The sequence below is a fragment of the Diabrotica undecimpunctata genome, chromosome 5, assembly GCF_040954645.1.
Source record: "Diabrotica undecimpunctata isolate CICGRU chromosome 5, icDiaUnde3, whole genome shotgun sequence".
Taxonomy (NCBI): Eukaryota; Metazoa; Arthropoda; class Insecta; order Coleoptera; family Chrysomelidae; genus Diabrotica; species Diabrotica undecimpunctata.
In genome coordinates, this window is record NC_092807.1 from 4762716 (window position 1) to 4790186 (window position 27471).

A 27471-nucleotide genomic window follows, 5' to 3' on the forward strand; every position below is an offset into this window, starting at 1 on the left:
GGAAAGTATTCTTAAAAAACGAGCCCTTGAGTAAGCGAGATTATGTTAATACTAACAACTTACAATTCTTGGTCTCAAGGTATCAGAACATTTTCCATGGCATTTATCCTAAATTGTGTTCATTCAACAGTTGTTGTTCTTCCTAACCTAAGTCTACTTTGACAATTCCCCATTAAGAGATTCTTACATAATTATTACTTATTTGAAAATTTGTTATAAACATAGTATATTGGTGTATTACTCCATTGCTCTAACATTTTTCATTTTGCTATACTTTTAAAAAAGTCAAGCTATTCTTTTCTATAACCTTTATCCTTTCTTTAAATATATCCGCTTTTTAAATATTTTAAAAGCCAATCCATTGCTGATTTGTTAAATTGTTTTTATCAGTAATGACCCAGTTTAAATAACATCAATATTACATAAAAGGTTAAAGGGTTCTGTAATAATCAAATAAACATTAACTTGAAAAACAATTTATATAATATTATTGTTACTTTACCCATGAGGAACCACATAACTTAGGTTTATCTAACCGTAAATATTATTGTTGTTGTTAGTTGGTTTAGCGTGGTGGTACTTACCAGACAGAAATGCAATTTATATTAATAAAACAAAAGCTAATAGTCTAAAAATGTATAAATATGGTCTTTAATTAAACACTTAACACCATCACTTCTGGTTTCAGATGTTTTTGATTTTTTCGGGAATTTTTTTAGCAATGCTGAATCCTCATTTCCTGAATAATTTTCAAATGCTTACTCTATCCAGTCTTTTGCTCGGAGTTTCATTAAGAGAATCTTGTAAGTCAAGGAGAATAGATAATTTATTTGTGATGTGGAACTTTTTTGTCCATAAGTGGATATTTTTTTTAAGATTGGTATAGGGATAGGGGATATTGCAAAAGGTGATACAAATCTTGGAGAAGTCTTTCTGGAGCAGGACGTCGATGGTTCTATGGACTCTTTGCCAATGAATTTGCAGCAAGTAGGTTTTGGTTTTATCAGCTTCTGTTGCTGAGAACCAGAAGCAGCTCCTTTGGGGAAAGATTTGTTGATTTCCTGATCGGAGCTTGCTAAATCCGCTTCATTTTCGGTTACAATGAAGTTTAGCGATGTCATGTTACACACTTTTTTTAGCTTCATATTTTTCAGCTATAAAATCTGTCAGAAAAAATGTTACGGTAGAAGTGATAGATTCCTGTTACCATTAATTCATTTATGGCAATGTCTCCCGGCTGTGACTTTAAAAATACCTTGTCTAACAAGTCAAATTGTGTGACGAATCCAATTTCTTATTTCCTTGCTGTAGTACACCTAAAAGCTGCCCATGTAGATTTTATCAAGAGATTGAGGTATAAGGTAGGAAAATTATAGAAACAAAGTTTTCTGTAGCCAAATGAATCACTTCTAAATTGTGCATTTGGCTGTAATGGCTATCAAGTACTAGGAGAACAGGATACTCTTTTGTTGGTTTCATAAAATTTATAAAAAGTTTTATTCATTCTGTAAACAAATTCTGTTGTCTCTAACCGCTTGGATGAACCGCATATATTGATTCAGGTGAATCACCATGCAGTAATTGGTCATTTTGATTTTTTCTGGTAAAACTCAACATAGTGTCGCCAAGGTAACCAATCACGACAAAGATTGTTACTTTTGCCGGCCAACCACAGCGCTCGTTATTAACTGCGCCGTCATTGGCCTTTCGGCGGAAGTGTGCTGAAAATTCTTAAACACGATGTGTATAAAAGAGCAGCACATCTTCCGATCGGGATCCAGTCGTCATACACTACTAGCCCCGTAAGATCTTGTTGGTTCGGTGTGCTACCAAGCTACCTTTGAGTTTTATTAATTAACCAATATCCTGCTATCGTCGAAGACGTCAAAATTGAAGAATAGTTATCCAATGATGGTGATCCAATTTAGAAGTTAAATCATCAAGTGTACAAGAACCGGCGTGTCGACTACAAACGCTTCCTGACAGTAGAACACGACTTTCTGAGATAGAAAAGACATTGGTCTTAGAACTATTTCAAATCGTGTCAAACTGACCACAGTTTGGGCCTGTCACGGTAAAGAGCGAATGAAAGCCCCGACGGGGACTTGTAAATGCGTTTCCGATCAGGTTGAGCTGCAATAACACTTCGTCTCCAAAACCTTATGTAAATAGTAACTATAAGAATTACTGTTAACAAAAAGGTAGATATACGAAGCGACTGGCAGCAGGAAGAGCCGACATCGCTGGCATTCTTGTACCTCTCTCGAGGAGAGGGAACGCGGCTACACGAAGTGAGAAGGCCGACATCTCTGTGGAACTTGAGGTATACACCACGCATCAGAATTCTAGCACATATTAAGTCATTGTAAGAATATTTTGTCTGTACGAAAGCTCGAACTGTTAGAGAATTCTGATTGCCGGTGTCCCTTCACCTACCACAAAGGCTCGGCGGAACTTCTTGCCCGTAGAGGCCGGTATCTCAATTTAACTCCTTAAAACGAAGATGGACTCTCGAAACTTGAGATCCTCTTCGAGAGCGGCGGTCGTAGATCGTCCAGAAACCCCTGAAAACCAGGAGGACGCTATGGCCGTACGACAATAGGAGGAATGAATTGACCAGCAGCACTCATTGCTACAATTATGGTTACAAGGGAGCCACGTTCAGTACATATTAGTGACGGAATTAGTCGTTTTCCTTTTCTCTCTACGACTTGTGTAACTTTGCTCCACTCATTGACAATTGACAATCCAGTTTCATCCACTCTCAAAAAGCTTGAAAGCGTCCAGCCAGATTCTTCCTGCAATGTTATTTTTAAATTGATGCCCTAATTCATTTTTCTTAGCTAACGTGTATGCTATTCTGCGAAGTTTTTTCGTGTTAAACCATAATATCCAACTTCCATTGCTAAAATCTTGTAGCGTGTTTAAAATAAAACGAGCGGTTCTTATTTATTTATAACTTTACATTATCTTATCAACTAACTCCTAATAACAGCGCATATATATATATATATATATATATATATATATATATATATATATATATATATATATATATATATATATATATATATATATATCATCATCATCATCATCATCATCAGTGGTGCTACAGCTCTAGTTGAGCCTTGACCTTCCCCAGTCTATTTCGCCAGTCGTTTTTGTTCATCGACAACCGTTGCCAATTTGCCGCGCCGATTTTCCTTGCGTCCTCGTCCACACCGTCCCTCCATCTCAGTCGTGGTCTGCCTCTACTTCTATTTCCCACTGGGACCGATAATAGAGTTCGTCTGGGTGGGTAATTTTCATTTGCTCTTGACACATGTCCAGCCCATCTAAGCCTACCTATTTTTATGAAGGATATTACATCTCTACCATTTACTATTTTTTATACTTCTCGTACAATTCGAAATTATATCGCCTTCTCCAAATACCATTCTCACAGAATGCGCCCATTATTCTTCTTAGTATCTTCCTTTCGAAGACGAGCAGAAGATTTGCGTCTGTTTTGGAGATGGTCCATGTTTCTGACCCATATGTCAGCACTGGTAGGATGAGTGTTCTATATATTATTAGTTTGGTTTTCTGGCTTAAATTTCTGTTTTTTAGCTGCTTGCTTAGTCCAAAATAACATTTGTTTGCTAGCAGTACCCTCCGTTTTACTTCTTCAGATGTGTCATTATCGTTTGTTATGAGAGAACCCAAATATGTAAACTTATTTACTACCTCAAAATTATATTGGTCTATACTGAAGTTTTCTTCGGCGTTTCTAGCTCTATCTCTGTTATTTGGAATAGATGCTAACATTTTGGTTTTTTCCTCGTTTATTTTAAGGCCCATATTTTGTACGGCTGTCAAGAAGGTGGAAGTCATCTCTTTAAGTCCTCGTGTAGTACGTGCGATCAAATCCAGATCGTCAGCGTAAGCCATAATCTGCGTTGATTTATTAAAGATTGTTCCCCTATTGTGTAACTCGGCATCTCTTATAGTCTTTTCTAACGCTATAGTAAAGAGAAGGCACGCCAGCGCGTCTCCCTGCCGTAACCCTGCATATGTTTCAAACGCTTGTGACATATCGCCTTGTATTTGCACTCTGCAGATCACTTTACTCATAGTTGTTTTTACGAGCCTTATTAATTTATGGGGAATGTTAAGTTCATTCATGGCTTCGTATAATTTACCTCTTAGGACGCTATCATACGCTGACTTAAAGTCCACAAAGAGATGGAACGTGTCAATATTAAATTCATTGGTTTTTTCTAAGATTTGACGTAGCACAAAAATCTGGTCAATTGTTGACCTACCTGGCCTAAAACCGCTTTGATACTCACCAAGGATTTCTTCCACGTACGTACTTAAACGGCTGTACAGGGTGTTGGAGAATATTTTGTACATTGTATTCAGAAGAGTTATACCCCTATAATTTTTACATTCCAACAAATCTCCCTTTTTGTGCAGTGGACATATGATTCCAGTGCACCATTCCTCTGGCATTTGTTCTTCTTCCCAGACTTTGACTATGTTGTGAATTTGGTGCATAATGCTGTTACCTCCATGTTTGATGAGCTCTGCGGGGATACAATCCACTCCTGGGGACTTGCTATTTTTGAGTCGTGTGATTGCGTCTTTCACTTCAAATATTGAAGGAGGTTCTACGTGAGTGTTATTTCTTGGTTTTTGGGGTGACGCATCATTTTCCACTTCGGTAAGTAGTTCTTTGAAGTGCTCAACCCATCTGCTTTGTACTGCGTCAGCGGTACTGACTATATGTCCATTTTTGTCTCTACACATCGTCAGCCGTGGTTTAAATTCTTTTCTGGTCTTATTTAGGATATTATAGAACTTTCTAGTTTCATTTTGCCCCTTTAATGATTGAAGCTCTTGCATAATCTGGTTTTCGAAGGTCCGCTTTTTCCTTCGATGTATGCGTTTTTCCTCCTTCCTAAGATCTTTGTACATTTGCTCCTTATCCCGTGTTCTTCTTTGTTGCATAAGTTTATATGCATAATTTTTTCTTTTAGTGATATCTTCACATTCATCGTCGAACCAACTGTTGCGTGGGGTGGATTCTTCTGGTCCTAGGACGTTGTTTGCCGCTTCCTTAATTGTTCTTCTACATATATCCCATTGCTCGCTAGCTGTTAAATTCTCATCGGTTGTGCTTTCATGTTCAAGGTAATTTTGATACCTTTCTAGTGCACGGGGCTCTTTCAAGAGTTTTAAATTGTAGCGAGTACTTTTCTTGCCCTTTTCTTTTTTTTGCATTTGAGATTCTTGCTCTTATTTTTGCGCCTACTAAGAAGTGGTCTGAATCTATATTAGCTCCACGATAAGTACGTACATCCATTAGATTAGAGAAGTGCCTGGTTTCTATTAGGATGTGATCTATTTGATTTTTGGTTGTACCATCAGGCGACGTCCATGTTACTTTATGGATATTCTTATGGGGGAAGTAGGTACTTCCAACGACCATGCCCTTGGATGCTGCAAATCCTATTATTCTATTTCCATTGTCGTTGGTGACGTCATGAGCACTGTATTTTCCGATGTATGGACTATATATATTTTCTTTCCCTATTTTTGCATTAAGATCTCCAATTATGATCTTGATGTCGTTTCTGGGACATCTATCGTAGATGGTCTCTACTTCCTCATAGAATTGATCTTTGACATCCTCTTCTTTGTCTTCGGTTGGGGCATGTACATTTATGAGACTGATGTTAAAAAACTTACCTCTTACTCTTAGGTAACATATTCTTGGACTTATTGGTTTGAAGTCCATAATAAGATGTTGTACTTTTTTGTTAACAATGAATGCGGTCCCGAATTCATGATTATTCTTGTGACAGCTGTAATATATATCGCATTGTCTCTTTTGGATAATTCCTTGGCCAGTCCATCTTACTTCTTGCACAGCAGTAATGTGTGCTTTATATTGAGTTAGTATGTCTATTAATTTTTTAAGATTTCCAGGTTCATAAAGGGTCCGCACATTCCACGTGTAAATTTTTAAATCTTTGTCCTTATTTCGTTGCATTGGTTGTCGTCGTAAGTTCCGTCCGGTTTCTTTAGCTGTAGATCTCGTAACGATATTTTTTTTACGGGGTAGGGTTGTTAGCCCTAAGCCCAACCTCCAACCTGGAGGGCCAGGGACTCTTCTGTTAGGGTTACCATACCTTAGTCCGTTTTGGTTCGCGGGTGGTATTTTATTTCCCACCTACCCGCCGGTCCTAGAACCGGTTAGGGCGTTCCCCTATCCACCACCTGGGGACGCGTCCGATGGGAGACAGACAACTCCACACGGATATATATATATATATATATATATATATATATATATATATATATATATATATATATAGAGCTTTTTTAAGGTCTATTAACTAGTCCAAAACTATTAACAAATTAAAAAATCTTACGGAAGTCATTATAAAGAAACAATACGATTTTTGAAAAGAGAGGTTTACTGATAAACGTGTTCTTATTTCTGGGCAGGGTGCGAAGTAATTAGTGATTTACTTATAATGATTGTTGCTTACAGGGCTTTGCTATGCAGAATTTGGAGCCAGAACTCCAAAGACAGGATCAGCGTATGTCTATGCCTACGTAAGTGTCGGAGAATTTGTGGCGTTTGTTATAGGATGGAATCTTATATTGGAATATGTCATCGGTAAGTGATTTTTTTTTTTTGAAAAATAGTTTAGGATTGCTTTTCCACTTTTGTTTAAATTTAGATTAGATATATTTATGTATATTGTTTAATGATAATAAAAACTACATTAGTGATGTGATGTATCAAGTCGCTATACTTTTTACTAAAGTTTTTTTTTTATTTGAGTAGTCATAATAACGTCGCAAATACGGACTGACAAGGATTTTACTTTTGTACTGATAAATAGCCGCAAAGATTACAGGGAACTAGATAATACATTTGAATAATGTAGTTAATTGTAGTAAATAATTAGTTGTTAATTACGTAGATATCCAATAATGACTAATCAACTACAATATTATTGTTTATATTATTTCGAAACTAATTACAATTGTAGGGATTGTTAGTGAACTAATAGTGAACTTTCTTGATTGTTAGCTGATAGCAACAGTTTTATTAGGCTTGCAATTGGTTTAGGTACTTGGGATTGTATGGAGAATTTTCTAAGTCCCTCTTTCCATATTGTATCATAAACCGCTATGAGATCAATTCTTTGGAAGCCCGCTTTGATGTAGGTGGTGAATGACATTAATTGATCTGCATAACTTTGTTCTGGTCGAAAACCTGCCTGTTTGGCCACTTAGGGAATTCTTGGCCAATTCTATGATATATAAACCACAATTATGAAGATAGAGAGACAGTGTAACCGGATGATCGAAACAGCTACTCCAGCGATTTGTCCCTTCTTCTTCTTCATGTGCCTTGTCCGTTCCGAACGTTGGCAATCAACATGGCTATTCTGACTTTGTTTACGGCAGATCTGAATAGTTCAGCAGATGACAATCCGAACCATTGCCGCAAGTTTTGGAGCCATGAGTGTCTTCTCCTCCCTGGACCCCTTCTGCTGTCTATTTTCCCTTGAACGATCAGTTGTAGTACTCTATATTTATTATGTCTCATAACGTGACCCAAGTATTCCAACTTTCTTTTCTTTATACTTATTCCTACCTCTCTCTCTTTACCTATCCGGCGTAGTACCTCTTCGTTGGTCACGTGCTTAGTCCAAGATATACGTAATATACGTCGGTAAGCCCACATTTCGAAGGCCTCTACTTTTTTCATCAATGTTGCGGTCATTGTCCACGCCTCCATTCCATATAACCGGGAATACATAACATTTCAGAAGTCGAAGTTTGAGAGGTAGGGTGAGGCTTTTAGAGGTGAAAATTTGCTTCATGCTAGTGAACGATGCTCTTGCCTTTTCTACTCTTATACGTATTTCCTTCGCTTGATCCCAATTTGAGTTAACTGTTGTTCCCAAGTAAATGTACGAATCCACGTGTTCAATTCTTTCATTGTCTAATATCAGTTGCTGTGGTGGTTGTTGGGTTTTGCTTACTAACATCCATTTGGTTTTTGTGATATTTAGTCTGAGTCCGTATTGTGCACTTGTTTTTTGTATCTTACTCATTAGGTAACTCAGTTCCTCCATGCTACTTGCTAGAATCACAGTGTCATCAGCATACCTTATGTTATTAATTATTTATCCATTTATCTTTATGCCTTCTGTGCTTTCCTCCAGCGCTGTCTTAAATACTTCTTCTGAGTATATATTAAAGAGAATAGGAGACAAGATACAGCCCTGTCGTACCCCTTTCTTGATCTCAATTTTATTGGTCAATGTAGATCCTACTTTCACTTTAGCTGTTTGGCCCCAATAGAGACTCGCTATTGTTCGAATGTCTCTGTAGTCGACTCCGATCTTATGGAGAACTGCAATTATCTTTTCGTGCTTTACGTTATCGAATGCTTTTGCGTAGTCTATAAAGCATATGTACACGTCTTTGTTCATATCTCTGCAGCGCTGGATGAGTACCTGTAGACTAAAAAGTGCTTCTCTTGTCCCAAGAGAATTCCGAAACCCAAACTGCGAATCTCCAATGTTATCCTCGCATTTTTTGCTTATTCTGTTGTAAATAATCTTGGTGTATGCCTTCGAAATGTGGTTAATTAGACTTATCATCCGATGTTGATCACAAGACTTTGCTTTTGGTTTTTTCGGTATGGCAACAAAAGTTGACTCTAGCCAGTCTTCAGGAAACTCCCCGCTGTTATAAATATTGTTAAAGAGTCTGACGAGTGACTCTAGAAATTGACTGTTTGTTTCGCACAGCATTTTCAATACTTCCCCGTATACGTTATCGTTGCCTGGTCTTTTGTTATTTTTAAGACCCTTTATAGCATTCTCCACTTCTGATTTTAGAATAGAAGGGCCAGTATCATCATTGCTCAGTGTATACTCACTAGGACGGTCATCATTAAACAGTTGTTCCAAATAAGTTTCCCAGATTCTAACTATTTTGTCGGGGTCTAGTTGTAGATTTCCATTATCATCGCATAGCCCTTTCGATAAAATATTGTAGCTTTTCTTTGTTGTGAGTTCCTTTATCTTCTTATGCATATTGTGATAGTCGTATACCTTTTCGCACTGTTCGATTTCTTCGCATCTCTCCGAGAACCATTTCTCTTTAGTTTTTCTTATCTCAGCGCTAATTCTTCTATGGGTTTCGCGGTATTTGGCAGTATCTTTAGTTTTATATATCCGTCTCTCTTCCATCATGTCAAGGATTTCTGCAGTCATCCAGTCTTTCTTTTTTCTCTTATCAGGTAGTAAAAACTTAGTGCTTGAAGTCCTAATCTCTTCTTTAATTTCACTCCACTTTTCCAGCGGTTCATTGTTATTTTTAAGGATTTTTGATATTTCGGTATTTAAATTCTCCTGCATCTGTTGTTTAATATTATTGTTGGAAAACTTCCTAATATCTAGCGTTTCGGGCCTGTTCTTTTGTCCCTAGTATTTTCAATCGCTTCAAACCTCCTATCATTTGTAGGATGTATCAAATTTGGGAAACTCAAAAAAGTCTGCAGGCAAGATCTGGTGAACGGGGGTGTTAAGGAATAACAATTATGCGTTTTTCGAGCTGAAATATCTGTTAAGCAACTCGTACGCTTTGTTCTCTTTGTACAGCCTCACGAAAATGTCACAGCATGTGAGATAACGAAAACGAATCATTGTTTGTGTCATACCAACCGAAAAACTTACAAAAAAATCTAAAACGCTTTTTCATTTCATGGTTTATGCATTCTGTTTATCTGTTTTTTCCATTTTGTTCTGTATTCCTCAGACATAAGTTGTTATTTTATATTTATTCTTAAGTCATACATGCTCTTGTGTATTATGTCTTCATTTATATGTCCATTAAGTCTTAATATGCCTTTCACTCGTCTTAACAAATCTCATCAGTCATCATTCGTTAGCTTTGATTCATAATTTAAGTCCGTACCTATAATCGCATGTATGTTGGCATCGTAGAGAAAAAAAAAACAAAATTAAGGCGAATTTTGATAAATTTGAATATAGTACCCAATATTTTAACACACATTATAACGAGCTATAAATAACGTGTCATTAACTACTAACGACTTTGTTTAAACAATGTTGTGGGATTAGGTACTGTTTATTTAGTCTGATAGTATGTAATTACCCGTTGTGCAGAGATAATATCAGCCAAGTTGAAATTGTTTTCGGAATTAACACGACCATTATATAATTAACAAGCCAGGTGAAAATATGGATTAATTGAAACACGGTTAAGATCGTTTGCCAGTGTATTAATGAAGATTAATTGGTTTTATATTTTTTTACACGTACACTGTTCTTTCTTGTACCAATTAGTTACGTTAAGGTTGATATGAACCCCTAAAAGACGAACTATACATTCAAAACATTTGAAAAAAATTGAGAAGGTATATGTAATCACTAGAAGCATTTTGACACATTTTGAGCAAACTTCATGTTTTAGTTTTCGAAAAAACTCAAAAAACTGCTTTTTGACAAGTATAAAGCGGGAAAACCAAACATACAATTTTGTTAAATTTGTTACAGCATAGAGATATAATCCTAAGAAATACTTTTGAATTTTTTGAAAATATTTGAATGTACAGTTTTGCTACAATAGGAAAAAATATGTTCCGGCTTATAATAAAGCTACCGGTAAGAAACCAGACACACTTTTAGTAACAACATATATAAAACTGTAAAAGTGAAAAATATTTGCAATAAAACGTTGAATATTGTTTTCTAAACATATGAAAAATCTCGTTAATCAAGAATTATATCTTGAACTGCCTCCATTAAATTGTGTTGTAGAGAGTTGGCTCCATCTGAAACAACGTTAATATTTATCATCGATAGATAGCATTACTTTCGGCTTCGAAACGCTTCAAACGAAACGTCATACTAACAGGGTTGCCATATCAATTACTTTGTACAACACTTCGGCAGATTACAAGAAAATTTAATGAGAATATTATCGGTTTGAGTTTTGAACTGGCCATGCTCAAACTTACATATTTATATAAAATATATAGAGCAGCAATTCGATCGGTGATAGCATACGGAGCGGAAGTAATGTGCTTTACAAAAAAAAAAATGAAGACAAACTAAGAATTATTGAAAGAAAATTGTGAGAATACATAGCCCAATAAAGACAGAACAAGGAGAATATAGAAGACTAATGAACCATGAAATAAGACATATAACCTAAGGGGAAGACATAGTAAAATTTATTAATGCACACTGATGTAGTTTGGACATATACAAAGAAGAGAAAAAGACGCACTAATTAGGAAGATAACAAACTGGAAACCAGTAATAAACAAACCAAAAGGAAGACATGTTGGCATGTTTTTAATAACAGTTTTGACGATTGACCGTTTACCTAAATGTAATTCCCACTAAGATATTAAATAATACCAGATCATTTAATTTTTAACTATCAACAAAAATGTGTATATATTTCTTTGTCGATAACAGTGTTTAGATAACATGAATTATTTTTCAATGATATGCTTGGGTGGAACCTTATTTTTCTAATAACAAAGGGATAACTATGATTACTTGGTAAACTTACATTAAACGTCAAAAAAAATTAAACAAAAATCATTAAAACATGTTTGTTAATAAATTCAGTGTATGAATACGATAATTATGACACAGCAGAGCAGTAAAATATTATACATAAAGATGTAAAAGACATCTTCGCTTACTTATTCTACTAGTAATAAAGTTATCAGCATTAAATGGCAAACCAGTCTTTGTACGTGGCTTTAACTTTATTTGATAAAATTACTGTCTACACAATTTTACAACTCAACCAATGGATGTAACTATAGAAAACTGTAATTTATGTCAAGGTTTATAAATATTAAAGAGTAATTATGCAGAAATCTACAATTAAGTTGACTTTTGACATTGTAAAAGTCAATTTAATCTATTGACTTTCATCTATGTGGTGAACTCTTGTAAATTTTTTATTAATTCGTAATAATGTAAATAAAAACATGTATTTTTTCTAAATACACAGAGATTTACACAGCTTTTATAATGAACGAGACATATAAATCTATAATGTTGGATTATCTTCGACCCAATACTGTTTGACCAAATCTAATCGCGTATATTTACTTTTGACCGGGCGTTAAAATTGTGTGAAATATCGTGGGCATATCTATCTTCAAACATTTACTGATGCACCGTATCAAGTGTGACAGTCGTGATATCATCAAAGAGTATACAGATAAAAAAAATTGTACATATTTTCAACAAATAATCAATTATCCATTATCGAAACAATAAACCTTGATTGGGGACTTTAATACTATGATAAAAAATATAATACTTATCTTTAACAATATCCAAAAATAATAATTAATTAATTTAATACTTTTTCTTTTTTTTTTCGAAGGGAAATCGATTTCATGGTATTTACGTAATTCTTCGTAAACTTAAAATATAATTCCTTTTGATGTTTAGTCAAATTCTCCCATTCATCATTTGTATCTGGTTTCGTAGACTTTTTTTCCAGATATTGAGATACAGACCTGTTACCAATGTCCATCCACGAATCGGTTATATATTCATTTGTCTTATAGTAGTTTATCCTCTTTGGACGTTTGCGATTGCTTTGATCAAAGTTATGTTATCAACTTAGCAGTTTTTAGTAATTCTGTCTATGATAATCTTTAATATTATCTTGGGAAAGCTTAAAAGAAAAGACAGTGTTTAGTAAAACTTCAATTATTGGCGAATGAAAACAGAAGAAAAAGAATGTAGACACTTACTGCTGTTATATCTGTGTTTTATGGCTTCTCATTAATTTCATTCACCTGATTTATAAGACTTAGACAAGGAAATGAAGATATAAGGAAGAAATTGAATATCATTTAAGCTAACGTACGAATTTGTAGACCTTACGGACTTTGGTTACTGATATATCTTTGTAATGTCATAATTTCCTTGTTCGTTTTCGCCTTCTTTATTTGAAGACTATTTTAATGCCTTCAGAAATTTGTTTTATAATTTTCCACTCTTGTATATTTTTCTTCTTCTTTACGTGCCATCTCCGCGACGGAGGTTGGCAATCATCATGGCTAATCTGATCTTAGATGCTGCTGCTCTGAATAGTTCGATTGATGTGCACCCGTACCATTCCCTCAAGTTACGCAACCATGAGATTCTTCTTCTTCTTACACTTCTCTTGCCCTGGATTTTACCTTGTATAATTAATTGAAGTATGTTGTATCTTTCATTACGCATAACATGCCCCAGGTATTGCAGCTTTTGTGTCTTGATGGTTTCCAATATTTCCATTTTTTTGTTGACTCTTCTCATTACTTCGTTGTTTGTTATATGATCGGTCCATGATATTTTCAGGATTCTTCTATACACCCACAGTTCAAATGCTTCCAACTTTTTAGTAATCGACGTTTTAAGTGTCCATGCTTCTATCCCGTAAAGCAGAGTCGAGAAAATATCACCTCGCCAGCCTAAGTCTCAAGTCTAATTTCAGTTCTCTTGCGCAAAGTAACTTTCGCATTTTATTGAAATTTGTTCGTGTTTTCTCTATTCTTTGGAGTAATCGTTTGTGTGATTAATTATTGTGACAAGATAATTGTAGTTTTCAACTTGTTCTAAAGTTTTACCGTTAATTGTCAGGCTTTCATCATTATTTTGGGTTTTTGATATCCTCATAAATTTAATATAATAATCCATATTCTTCTCCATACTCAACTATCTTGTTCATTAGCTCTTTGTGGTGGACTTTACCGAAAGCCTGTTGTAATCTATTAAACAGACGTACATATCTTGGTTCACATCCAAGCATTTTTGGATTAGTCATCATCATCATCATCATTCAATCTTCGCTTATCCACTGCTGGACATAGATCTCCCTCATAATTTTCCATCTATTTCGATCTTGTGCCTCTTGCATCCAATTCCTATGACAACGTTTTAGATCGTCAGTCCAACGTGTTGGTGGACGACCTCTACTTCGGTAGGCATCATCTCTTGGTCTCCATTCCAGTATCCGCTTTGTCCATCTATTGTCTGTCATTCGAGCCACGTGACCTGCCCAGTTCCATTTTAGTGTTGCTACTCTCTCTACTGCATCAGCCACTCCTGTTCTTTGTCGTAGCTGGCGATTTGGGATCTTGTCTCGTAGTGAAACGTCCAACATAGCACGCTCCATCGCCCTTTGACACACACGGATCTTTTGAACTGTTCTCCTTGTCATGGTCAACGTTTGGGCACCGTAAGTTAACACTGGCAAAACACACTGATTAAACGTTTTTCTTTTAAGGCATATTGGTATATCAGACGATTTGAAAATATGGTTCAGCTTGCCGAAGGCTGCCCAAGTCAGTCTTATACGACGGAGAAGCTCAACGGTTTGGTTATCTTTTCCTATGCGAATCTCATGACCTAGGTATTTATAGGCCATTACCTGGTCTATGGATCTTGTTCCTACGCATATATCTTCGCTGACTACAAGATTTGTCATCATCTGGGTTTTAGATATATTTATTTTCAATCCCCCTTCTAGCGAGGAAAGGTAGAGCTGATTTAAAAGTTCTTTGGCCTCATCTATCCTATCAGCTATTAGTACAATATCATCTGCAAACCTTAGATGGCTAAGCTTTTCTCCGTTTATGTTTATGCCCTTGTCGGTCAGTTTTGCCCTTTTACATATATATTCCAAAAGCGTAGTGAACAGTTTCGGCGATATGGTGTCCCCCTGGCGTACTCCACGTTGTATCGGGAATTTCTGGGTTTGACGATCACCCACTCTAACACTGGCTGTTGCGTTTTGGTATATATGTTTAATTATATTTATATACCGATAGTCAATTCGGCATTCTGTCAAGGCTTCCAACATTTTTTGTTGATTTACGGTGTCGAATGCCTTTTCATAGTCGACAAATATTAAAGCTAGTGGTTTATTATATTCAGTGCATTTTTCTATAAGATTTTTTATTACCAGTAGGTGATCGTTTGTTCCATAGCCTTTTTTAAAACCCGCCTGTTCTATGGGCTGATAAAATTCCAATTTATTTTCTAGTCGTTTCGTAATTATTTTTGTAAATAGTTTATAAATATGTGAAAGTAGACTTATGGGCCTGTAATTCCTGAGGTCGGTAGCATCCCCTTTTTTATGAAGTATGATAATTTCTGCGTTATACCACTGGGTTGGTGTTATTGCTTCCTGCAAACATCTAGTGAATAGTTTGGCAAGGACCTGCCATAATCTTTTTCCAGCCACCTTCAAGGCATCTGCCACTATTTCATCGCCTCCGGGGGACTTATTGTTTTTCATTTCTTGCACTGACCTTCGAACTTCATTGGGTGTTACGTCCGGTAAAATTTCAGATCCCTGATTGATTATCTTTGGTAATGATCCACTCCGGTTACATTCCTGTTCTTTGTATAGTTGTCTATAAAAACTCTCTATCGTATTCATAATTTGAATACTATCCTCAATGATTTGCCCCTGTTCATTTCTTAATTTGTGGACGTTTTTTCTTCCAATGGACATGCTCTGTCTGAGTACTTTCAAGCTTTTGTTTTCTTCTATTACTCTAGTTATTTCCATCGTATTGTATCGTCTCAGATCTTTTCTAACTTCCTTTTTAATTTTCTTATTCAAAATTCTTAGTTCATTTTGGTTATGATCCTGATTTTCCCTAAGTTTTCTTCTTTCCTCTAGAAGATGTTTTGTGTTGTGGCTTAATTTTTTTTTATTATTTTCAGGACGAGGACAGTATTTCTTTTCAGCTTCTTTCAATATTTGGGTAATATTATTGTTCATTTCATTGATGCTGATATTCTCTAAGTCGTGTGTATCCAAACTAGTCTTTATTTTCTTCGTAAAGTGTTATATCTTCTGGGAACAGCCACCTTCCACTTTTCTTTTTGAGGATCATTTTTGTTCTTTCAACTTCAGTGTTAAAAGTGGTTTTTGCTCTAACTAGTCTATGGTCGCTCCCTGTTGAAAATTTATTCAATACTGTTACATCCTGAACAATATCTTTCCGATTTGATATTATGAAATCAATCTCATTTTTTGTTCTTTGGTTCGGACTCTTCCATGTCCACTTACGTTGGGGTTTCTTTCCGAAGAATGAGTTCATCACAACGAGATTTTCCTGATGTAAGAAGTCAAGAAGCCTGTTACCTCTCTCATTTCTCTCACCAAATCCAAAGTTTCCCATAGCAGATTCTGCATCATCTTGTTTGAATCTCAATTTGGCGTTAAAATCTCCAATTATCAATGTGTAATGTGTTTTTGAAGTTTGTATAGCTGCTCTGATATCTTCATAAAATTGATCAACTTCCTCATCCGAGTGACTCGTAGTTGGTGCGTAAGCCTGTATAATTTTAAGTTTGTATCTTGGGTTTAATTTAAAAATAATATTAATAGACTCTGGTCAGATGCAAAGAGAGCTTCACGGGTACCTACGCCTCTACGGAATCCAAATTGGGTTTCTTCAATATCCATATCCAGTATTTGGTAAATGCGTTTATAGACAATCTTTAAAATCATTTTAAGTGTGTGAAACATCAGGCTTATGGTGCGGTGGTCGGTGCATTCTCTAGCATTTTTCTTTTTGGGGAGACAAATAAATGTTGAGGTTAACCATTCATTGGGTATGTCACCCGACTGATTTCATTAAAGAGCTTTATTCCAGAGAGTACATCCATGTACTCATTTTCTATTATTTTAAGGATATCAATAGGCAATTAATCTGGCCCCGAGCTTTTTTCGTTTCTGGTGTTCTTTAGTCTTTAGTGCATACAATATTTCTCCCTTTGTAATTTCTATACTTGTTTCTCTGTCCTCGAAAGATATATCTTGTAGGTTTTCTCTTTCGTCGTCGAAGAGATCTTCCATATATTCTTTCCATCGTTTGAGCTTTTCGTCAGTCGTTGTCATAGTATTTCCATTTTTATCGAAAATAGTTGTGTTGTGTTTTTTTTTTGCAGCCCTACCATTTCTTTAACCTTTTTAGGTTGGTTGAATAGGTCGTGTTCTGAAGATCTTGTATCTCTTTATATTTTTCCTCATAGTAAGTTTGTTTTCCCTCTCTCATCATTTTTCTAATTTCATTGTTAATGATTTTGTAACTGTGACTGTCTTTGTTCTTGGTTTGTCTTCTTTGGTCCATCCTGCCGAGTATTTCGTCGGCCACTAGTTGTCTCTCTTTCTTATCGGTTCTCTTCATATCTCTGCATGGAACGAGGAGGCAGTTTTTTAATGTTTCCCATTGTTGGCTTTACCCGTAAATATAGGCTAGTTGATGATATAGCTTTATTTATTATTTTTTTATTCGTGCACCAGGTTTTGCAGACATACACAATTATGTCTTTCCAATAGCAATATTCCCTGTTTTGGCTAAGTTTTTATCTGTTTCATCTCGTGTTCTTGTTATTAAGAACATCTAGATAATCAAATTAGTTATTTTTTTTTATTTTGCATCATTCTATGTTATTTATTAATAAAACATATACGTAATTAATATTTGGAAAATTAGATGACGAAATTCATTCTAAGTACCAATCTCATCCTCACATTTCAATCATTTTTAGGAATAATACTTCTAATCTGAGTTTTCGACTGTCTGCAATAAAAATCATTATAACAGTTTGATTTTTTATCACGCATTAGATAAGATAACATTATGTTCTAGTTATTGTTTGTTGTATTTTTTAAAAATAATTTGAATTTGCCTACATGATGTTGACAATAATACAAGTTTTTATTTCCTTCATCTACATATAACACCTACTAACTTTGAATGATGACCAAATCACTGTTAGAGGTTGTATTTTCCAGCAAAGTTTATTGTTGTAGCCTTTGTGTATGTTTTTAACGTAACAACCATCTTTTATATGTGAAATAACTGATTTTGACCAATAGATATTTAGTCGAAGAAGTAGCTGCACCACCAGGTCTAATAAGATCGCTAACAGAGAAAGTAGTGTCGCTGGCCTGAACTCTCGGGAATGAAGGAAGAATGGTCTAGTCGCACTATTCATAGCTGGATTGGACCGGAAAAGGTAGTGGTCACGGTCCGTGGACATATAGGTCGTATATGCCCAAAAGCTAGAGAAGTTAGAGTCTTTTCGTGGGCGTTGCTCATTCCGGCAGTATATTCCAAACAAGCCTGCAAAATACGGAATAAAAATTTAGGCCCTAGTAGACTCCCGTACTTTTTATGTTTTTAATATGAAGGGACCCAGCCAAATGGGCCGAACCAAATAAGCAATAAACCTATTGATATTGTCCAAAGACTGCTAGCGCCAATTTCTGGTAAAAATCGAAATATCACTTTCGGTAATTGGTATACCTCTTACGAACTTGTGAAAATTTTGCGTGAACCACATAGTTTAACTTTAGTAGGAACTCTGAGGAAAAGCAAGCGAGAGATTCCCCCAGAATTTATACAGATTAAGAACAGACAACCGCAGTCCTCGGTATTTGGATTTCAGGAACATATAACTCTGCTATCCTTTGTATCAAAAAAAGGGAAAAACGTGATTTTATTATCATCACTTCATCACGATAATGAAATAGATAAATCTACCGGCGAGAAACTTTTACCAGAAATAATAAGTTTCTATAAATTTACAAAAGGAGGGGTTGATACAGTGGATGAGTTGTCAGGAAGTTACAGTGTAGCTCGTAATTGTAGAAGGTGGCCACTAAGAATATTTTTTTCACCAATGGACACAGCTGGAATCAACAGCCAGGTAATTTACACAACAAACACTAGTGACTATTCAAAGAAACGTCGTATATTCCTGAAAGATCTGGGATTAGCATTAGTTACGCCAATTATGGAAGAACGATAAAGTAATCCGCGACTTATAAAACATTTACGATCTAAAATAGTTCAAGTTTTGGGAGAAAGTGACCAAGCTTTACCGAAAAAGCAACGTACGGGACGTGGACGGTGTCAAAAGTGTTCCAGAAAATCTGACCGGAAAAGTAAACAAACGTGCGATCAATGCCAAAATTTTTATTGTTTAGATCACCTTCATCGCATTTGCGACGAATGTATCCAGTTCCGGGACTCCCAACTTTTTTCAAGCTTGGATATCCAATCTCTCGGATTTTTTATATTTTTATATGAACCTTTTGAAAAAACTTTTTTGGAAAATCTCTTATTTTGAATCATTGTTTTTTGTTTGTGAATTTTTTATGTATCTAGTGTTTTTTGTTTGTAGGAATTTTATTATTTTGTAAATTTTACCTAATACGCGGTCAAATTTAACACTAGAAAGTCGGGCTTAGCATACCTACCTAGAAAGCCCGAAGGGATCATTTTGGCCCGAAGTTCCTAAATCAATAAAAACAAAGTTTAGAATTAACTATTTATTTGGGAATAAACAAAAAATAAACAGTTTTAAGAAATTATATAAACTCTTGACGATAGAATTTGATTTAATTTTTTAGTTTCATTTTAAACATTTGGAACACCATTCAGTTTGCAGTTTTTGGCATTTGCCACACACTGCCTTGTTACAGCCGTGGCACTCATTGGAAGTATGATTTCCTTTACAAAACATTTTTAACTGACATTTTTTTCTTTTTTGGCTAGTAACAGTGCTGGTGGTTGGTAAATCCGGTGGTGCTGGGTATAGTACCAGATTTCGGGAGGCAAGGTATGGAGCCCGTAATTCTTCACACAGCTGAAGAATAAACTTACGACGACTGATTTTACTTCCAGTAACTTCTTTATAAATAATCCGTGCATTTATTGCTCCTAAGTCAAGAATGTTATAAAACACGTGCATTGGCAATCGTCTTGAAGCAACTTTTGTAGTATAAAGACGCGCCATTTGGTCCACTACATCAACCCCGTATTTTGTTTTATTATAATAACTTACTGTTTGAAGAAGTTTTTTTCCATCGACAGCAACATCCACTGATTGATGTAATGAGCTCAACTAAAGCACATTTTTGTGACTCTTTCCTTGGTATGCAGTAAGTGTTATCTTTTCGTTGCTCTGGAATATATGGGTAACATATAATTCTCCATTTTTACTCTTTACGCTTAGAGAAACTTCCTTTCTATTGCGATTCAAAGTACCCACAAGACTTGTTGATTTTTTTTGCAATGCCTTGGCCAATTTTAACGATGTAAAGTAGTTATCTGTCGTAACATTTTTGCCCTTTCCCAGTTGATTTTCCATTAACCGCAAAACAACATGTTCACCAACACTTGTATCTTTCTTGCGTAGATGATCAGTGCCAGTATAAGGGTAACCATTTACAATATATTTTGATTCCACGCATGTCAAAAGCCAAAATTTTATGCCAAACTTATCCGGCTTATTTGATATGTACTGTGTGAACGGGCACCTGGCTTTAGAAGGCAGTAGTTGTTCGTCCACAGTAAGGTTTATTCCCGGTTTGTAACATGCCCCACTATTTTCTATAAATCCATTCCAAACCGCAGAGGCTAGAGCAAATTTATCGGTTTTCAATCGTTCAGATCTCGTTTGCTTTATGTTAAATCTGAGATATTTTATAATATCCTGGAATCTGTCTCGTGGCATAGTTTGCCTAAAAAACTGAGGACCCCATACTGTTGACCACAAGCTGTGGGTTGGGAAATTTTTGGCGCCGTAGACTCCTCTTGCGTACATAATAGCAAGGGCAGCCTCCAGTTCTTCCAAAGTTATAGTCCATGTGTCATTTTTCAAACATCGATGTGCTTCTGCAATAGTGCATTCTTTTATATGACGTAACATGCTGTCGTTGATTATTAGATGCCAAGCACTTACCACACAATTGTTCCTCACGTTCCTTTTTGCATACGACGTAGGACCTGATTCCTCTCGATAAATGTTGTGCTGAGCGCGGCGTCCTGTAATGAGCAAACATTCAATGAATATGAAGATACTAAAAATCATAATCTTACCAGGTACTGATCCAGAATCAATAACTTTCCACGTTGTTCCGTCTTTCGATTGTTCGGTGTCTCCGATTGAAATAGTTTTTCCTTGTTGACCTCTTTTTCTCTTGTGACTTGGCTTAGATGCACTTGGATTCACGATAAAATTAGATGACTCGTGCTGTTGAGTTGTAGAAGCAGTGTTTACATAAATTGGTGAGTCTTGTACAATAAAACTTTCTAACTGCTCTGAAGCATCAGAGTCACTTGAATCATTATTTTGTGGTGGTACGTATTGTTCATCGTCTGACTCATTATTTTCTGCAAATTCAGATTCACCTCCCGAAACATCTTCTTGTATTTTTCGTATTTCTTCAAGAAGTTCAAGCTCTGATAGTCCACGACGAGACATCTTTACAGTCGTCTTGAATTTACACAATTGAACGAATGTTTCAATATTCTAGAAACGGGAGTCAGCAGAACCTAATAAACCGCTCAATAAACAAAATACTTTCAAGGAACAAACAGAACAAAATACCTTCTAGGAATAAACGTACATAAACATAATTTTATCTATCCGACAGAAAGTTAAAAGAAATCGTCAAATTTCCGAGAAAACGATAATAATTAATACAGGGCCAGTTTGGCCCCTTCAGACTTCTATGGTACCTAGGTTTGTTAGAAAATCCATTTAATAAATTTAGTAAACAATATTTTTTTGCGTTAAATAAGACTTTGTATCAAAATATTAAAAGACATAAAATATGAAATTCTTATTGTGTCAAATAAAAGAACTACAATAACTTCAAATCGCAACAGGGGCCAAATTGGCCCCTCCGACTTTCTAGTGTTAATCCAGTGGTAAAAACTGCTGTTATTTATGAAAACTTAGATAGTCAAATAAGATATTTAAAAAAATAAATTCGTGTTTGAAATGTTTGTTGAGTTTTTCCAATCCATTTTAAATAGGGTCAATAATACCCCACTTGGGTTATTATACACACATTTTTCACCCGGGGTGACGCCGGGTTAAATAATCAGATCGTAATTTCTAGATTTTGCGTGTCTATTATACTGAAAGCCGAAAACTGCTGACTGGAATCATCGCGATAGAAAATAGCATCGCCTCGTGAAGTACAGGACCGTAATTAGGGGCTCTATAACATTATTTATATTTCATACACGATATCTAGTGGTTATTTATTGCTTTTAATATTTCTTATTTATATTAAAAGGCGAGTTACATTGTAATTCTGTTTTTTTCTCAGGTTCAGCAAGCGTGGCAAGAGGCCTCTGTTCATATTTGGACACGTTATTGAACAATACGCTCGAGAACACCTTTAAGGAAATCGCACCCATTCATGTTTCTTTTATGTCAGAGTATTTCGATTTTCTGGCTTTCGGAATATCAATTCTTTTAGCGAGTAAGTACTTTTTAATATTTATTTCAGTATGTCTTCAAAAGGGAAAATATATTTATATTTTTTATAGCTATTTAAGGATATTGGTTCTTGAATTTTTTTTCAATACAGAACAATCTTATTGAAAAAAATTAAGATAACGAGAAGTTTATGTCTTATCAAAAATGGATTGAAACTTTGTTAGTAATAGTATGGTTTGTTTGTAGAAAACCTTTCAGTACAAATTTCACCTTGTCTTTCAAGGTTAAATAAAAGAAAACTATTCTAAAGCACACCCAAAGAATCGTTCTACTGTGTAGAACGAATCACGTAAAATCGATGAAATCTTACGATTTAGTGATGAGATCACACGAAAATCCCTTTGACATATCATAAAATCAAGATATATCATAAGAAAATGTGTTACCTACTATTCATCTATTTAATTTGCACTTGAATTGGCAGACTTGAATTTATCCTTCAGTCTTCTAACCAAGGAAACAATCTTCTGCAAACGGTCATCTCTTGTTACTGAATTATCGTTGAAATGCAGCGTTTTCCACAATAACTAGAAGCGACTCTTTGACATTATTTTTTTGATACTCACATGAAGATTATTCTTTGACCAGTACGAATAAAATGATGGAAAATGACATAATCTCATCCATATAACTATACCCAGGAATCGTTTTATTTCGGCGACATCAGTGTTGTGCCACGCGGTAATACGTTCCCTTTTTTTATTTCTTTCAAATAAAAAAAATCAAAATCAGTTGAACAAAATAAATTAGATATTTACCATCATGGATAAAAGACCATCGTCTACAAAATATTCGTAGAATTAAAAGGGCAATTTGTTGTTTTTGTATAGTTGTGTATAAAACTTGCAGAATTATAATCCTCAAATGTAAATTTTCAGAATTTCAGAATGTTGGGTAATGACAGATTCTATAGCAGCATCAACAGGTTCTCCGAAATTTGTATAATCTTTTTCTTTACTGGTGGACGCCGATACATCTTGTCCCAATGGTTTGGTATATTTCCGGCTACACGTTTTCTTTTTTTATTATGTTCGGGAGTACTCGATTCATTTTCACTGTCACTAGAATCAGTTAGTTGGTACTCGTCCGAAAGATACGTGTAATTTAAATACTGACAAGAAAAACGTAACGGCGACGGTGCCTTCTGTTGTTAGATTTGCCGACACGTTATCAACAGGAATAGACAAGTCAAGGCATGGTGCCACGTTTGATGCTCGTAGGCATTTTGTCACATTATTTTGAAAAATGAAATTTTAATCAAAATTCGCATTTTAGTAGAAATACTTTAAAAAAAACTGATCGGCCAATCAAGTCATTAAAATTTTCAATATGGTGGCACCTAACGTGTTAACATTCACATGAAGACTTCAGTGTTATTGTAGGCGAGGTTGCCATTTAACAGTTCCACACGCCGTTGAACAGCGCGTGCGAAAGACAGGGCCGCACTGGCTCTTATTGAAAAGTATTCAATTCTTAATACAGCATTTAAAATTTCAAATACTATTGCATAACACACAATTACTATACTAAAAGTCACGTTGAGATGGCAGTGTACGGATATAGGATAACAGCGTTGCCAATTCTACTGCCATTGTAAGTTTTGCTACTTTTGTAAAATAAGCAGGGCCAAACTCACGGTAAACTAAGATATGTTTAGGTAAGCTAAAGTTGTTAATAGAAAATTCGTGAATGAAATAAATGGTAATAATTCCTAAAATGCTTTTATACATAATACCGCAGTTAATAGGGAAAAAAATATGAAAAATATTCTACAGGTTTTTTAATGTTCTAAACGGTAGATAAGGGATAACTGATGATAATTCCTTGAAGAATTACAGCCAATTTTGCTTTGTTTATTTTTTAAAGAAAGATGAAGTTTGGAAAAAATCATTTTTTTGCCTATTTTGTTCCTCGTGCATTTTAGGGAAAAATGTTTCAAATAAATGTTGCAGATCTTAAACAGTTTTTTAATTTTTTAGTTTGTAAATTAAAATACATAAACAAATGACTGAGATAATTGCAAAAAACCCCTAATTGAGGCCCCTAGAACACAAGGGTGTAAGTGCAGTTGCTTATCACTTAGCAACTGATATCTAACAACAGGCACGTACTTTTGGCTTCAAACTTTCTACATTAACAACAATAACACCATCAAAAATTACATGTCATTGAAAACATGCTGAAAACTGAAAAAGTGCTACCTAGGTTTTTAAATTTATATCGAACTTTGAACAAAGATTTTTCAAAACTTTGTTTTTGGCACTTACACCCCTTGTGTTCTAGGGGCCTCAATTGTGCACTAATTTATTAAATGTTCATAACTTTATTTTTTGCATAATGACGTCTAATATAACTACTTGAAATTATGTCGATTAATGAGTTATTTAAGTGTGCTACATTTCAACCAGATCAACTAAATATTTTATTACCTTTACTGAGAAAAGAATACCCCCGAAAAACAATTTTCAATCATCTTCATTTTCATAATCTAGTTCATCTTCAGAGTCATCGTTTAATGAAATTCTAATAGGTTCAATGTCATCTTGAATGTTGTCTACTGTCCAAAAATTATTCTCCAATTTTATAACATGGTTGACGTAATTTTTCCAATGTCCATTGTTCTGTACTTTATCATAACCTTCATAAATCAATGTTTTAACGTCGTTTTGTTTGAAACTTGAATTCTTAGAGGACACGTACCGTTTCACTTCACTCCACACCATTTCTATTGGGTTCAGTTCACAGTGATAAGGCGGAAGTCTTAAGATATGTACATCTACGCGGCATTGTTCGTCACTGTGATTCCTGTATTTTTCACCAATACAATCAATTTTGTATTTGTCATAAATATTTTTAAATACATTAGCAGTTTCCAGAAGTTCATTTTTTAAGTAATCTTCTTCAAAATAAATGTCCTTTTCATAGAGCCACTCCTTAATTTGACGTTTCACCCAATATTGTTTGGGAAAATTTAATTTCCTAGAGTGATAAGATGCATTGTCCAAGATAATGACATTCTTTTTATTTTTTGGGAGATTCGGTATTAACATCTCTTCAAACCATTTTTCAAATAGATCTCCGTCCATCTCTTCATGGTAATCTTCAGCACCTTTTTTGGCAAGAAAAGTGATGTCAGCACCTTCAACAAATCCGTCTTTGTTTCCTGCATGGACTAAAACAAATCTTGGTCCTTTTCCGGTCGGAGTTTTTAAACCTGTGGTAAGTCCATTTACGAAAGCCTGTCGGCTATTTTTTATTGTTGTATCTTGCCATACTTGCCCATTGGTTATTCCAGTATTAACCCATGATTCGTCCATATAAATGATATTGGCTCCTTCGTTCCTCAGTTTCTTTATTTCCCGGAGATAGTGACGCCTCCAAGCGACTATTTCTTGTTTTTCTATTAATATTGAATTTCTACCTTGTTTGCCATATATAAAACCCATGTTGTGCAATAGTCTTCTCAACGTACTCTTGGAAAAATTCGGAAGATGCTCCATTTGCTTAATTTTTTCTAGTACTACGTCAAGGGTTGGAGGAATATTGTCCATAAAAAAACCGTGCACTACTTGTCTTATTCTAGACCGAGTTGCTTCATCATATCTATTCTCACGACTATTCAAATAACCGGTTCTTTTTTTTCTTATAGGAGTTACGAGTGGACCATTTTTACTTTCACTTCTATATCGGAATATCGTTCGCTCAGAGACTCCAGTCATAGCAGAAACTTCCCGCACTATTGTTGATACACTTTTATCATTATTACTGTTTGATAAATAGTTAAAAACATTTAACACTATTTTTTTGCATTCACTATTTAACAAATTACCGTTTTTGAATTTTATTACACTCGCGGCCATTTTGACACTGACACGACACAAACGTCTGATATCAACTGAAAATTCTTTTAATGACTCTCAAGTATTTACCTGAATTTATAATTGCTGGCATTAGACAATAATTTTGAATTTATAAATAGGTATATTTTTTTAATTCTAAATTAGTTTTTAATGTCTGTAACTGTAAATGCAGGTAGAGAAAGTGTGTCATTAAAAGGACATTAAGATCAAAAACGGATTATACAAATAATTATTTCATTTCCACGAATTGTAAACAATTTTGAACAGAAGATATAATTCCGAAAAGACCAGATTTCCGAAATATAACTTTCTATTTTTAAAATACCAACAGAAAAATTATATAATTAAAAAAATGTAGTATTTTTCCGTTTCACATTCATAAATATTTCCGAAATTATAATTCTTTTATAGGAGCCGGCCCATAACGTACGATTGTAGGTACGATTAAAAACTGACAACAATGTAGTTATTTCTGGCATATAGAAAGTACAGGCCTATCTCTGGAACGCTGCCATCTGAATGTGAATTTATCTATAGTAAGAGAATATATAAATTTCCTGTTCTTTACAAGTTAGTGTAGTTTTAATGCTTCCGATTCTGATTATCGTAAAGAAATTAATCTGTATTCAAATTCATCACATTTCGTGAAAAAAATTTTTGTTTAATTTAAAGATTATTTAGGTTTCCATTATTTGCTAATGGATACATATCTGTTTTAAATATTTTTTGTTTATCCAAATGTACAAAACAATAATAATTGTAATAATTTCTTTAAATTCGTTTCTTATTGCTAAACTTCCTTCATTTGTACATATTACCGGTTTGTTCACATACAAAGTCGACTAAGGCACTGCAGGGTTGAAGTTAGAGATCGCACAACGCTGTGGCGTTATCTGCTATTTGATTTATATTGTCCGTAACAGCCAACACCGAATTCTTCTTGTGAATTATACAATAGAGCGGTTAAATCAACTAATAATAAGTTACTTGCTTCACCGAGAACGAATAACATCACTTCTACTAACGAATTTACTATATTTCTGTTATTTGTAGTAAAACTGTGAACCATATTCTCTTTTTAGTTGCACTAGCGTTTGGTTTGAAGGAAAGCAGCTTGGCTAATAATATTTTTACATCATTAAACATAGGAATCGTATTGTTTGTGATAATAGCAGGATCAACCAAAGGTAGGAACCGACTACAGCTATATTCATCTA

General features: G+C 34.9%; 1 protein-coding gene across 3 annotated transcripts in view; it reads left to right on the top strand.

The window, feature by feature from the left end:
- Positions 1-27471, top strand: part of LOC140441015 (high affinity cationic amino acid transporter 1-like) — a 57993-nt gene that overhangs the window by 1774 nt on the left and 28748 nt on the right. For all 3 annotated transcript variants that reach the window (XM_072531407.1, XM_072531406.1, XM_072531408.1), the window contains exons 3-5: positions 6542-6670; positions 22222-22377; positions 27337-27441. In XM_072531407.1, the coding sequence (XP_072387508.1) occupies positions 6542-6670; positions 22222-22377; positions 27337-27441 (390 nt within the window). The remainder of the gene's footprint in view (positions 1-6541; positions 6671-22221; positions 22378-27336; positions 27442-27471) is intronic.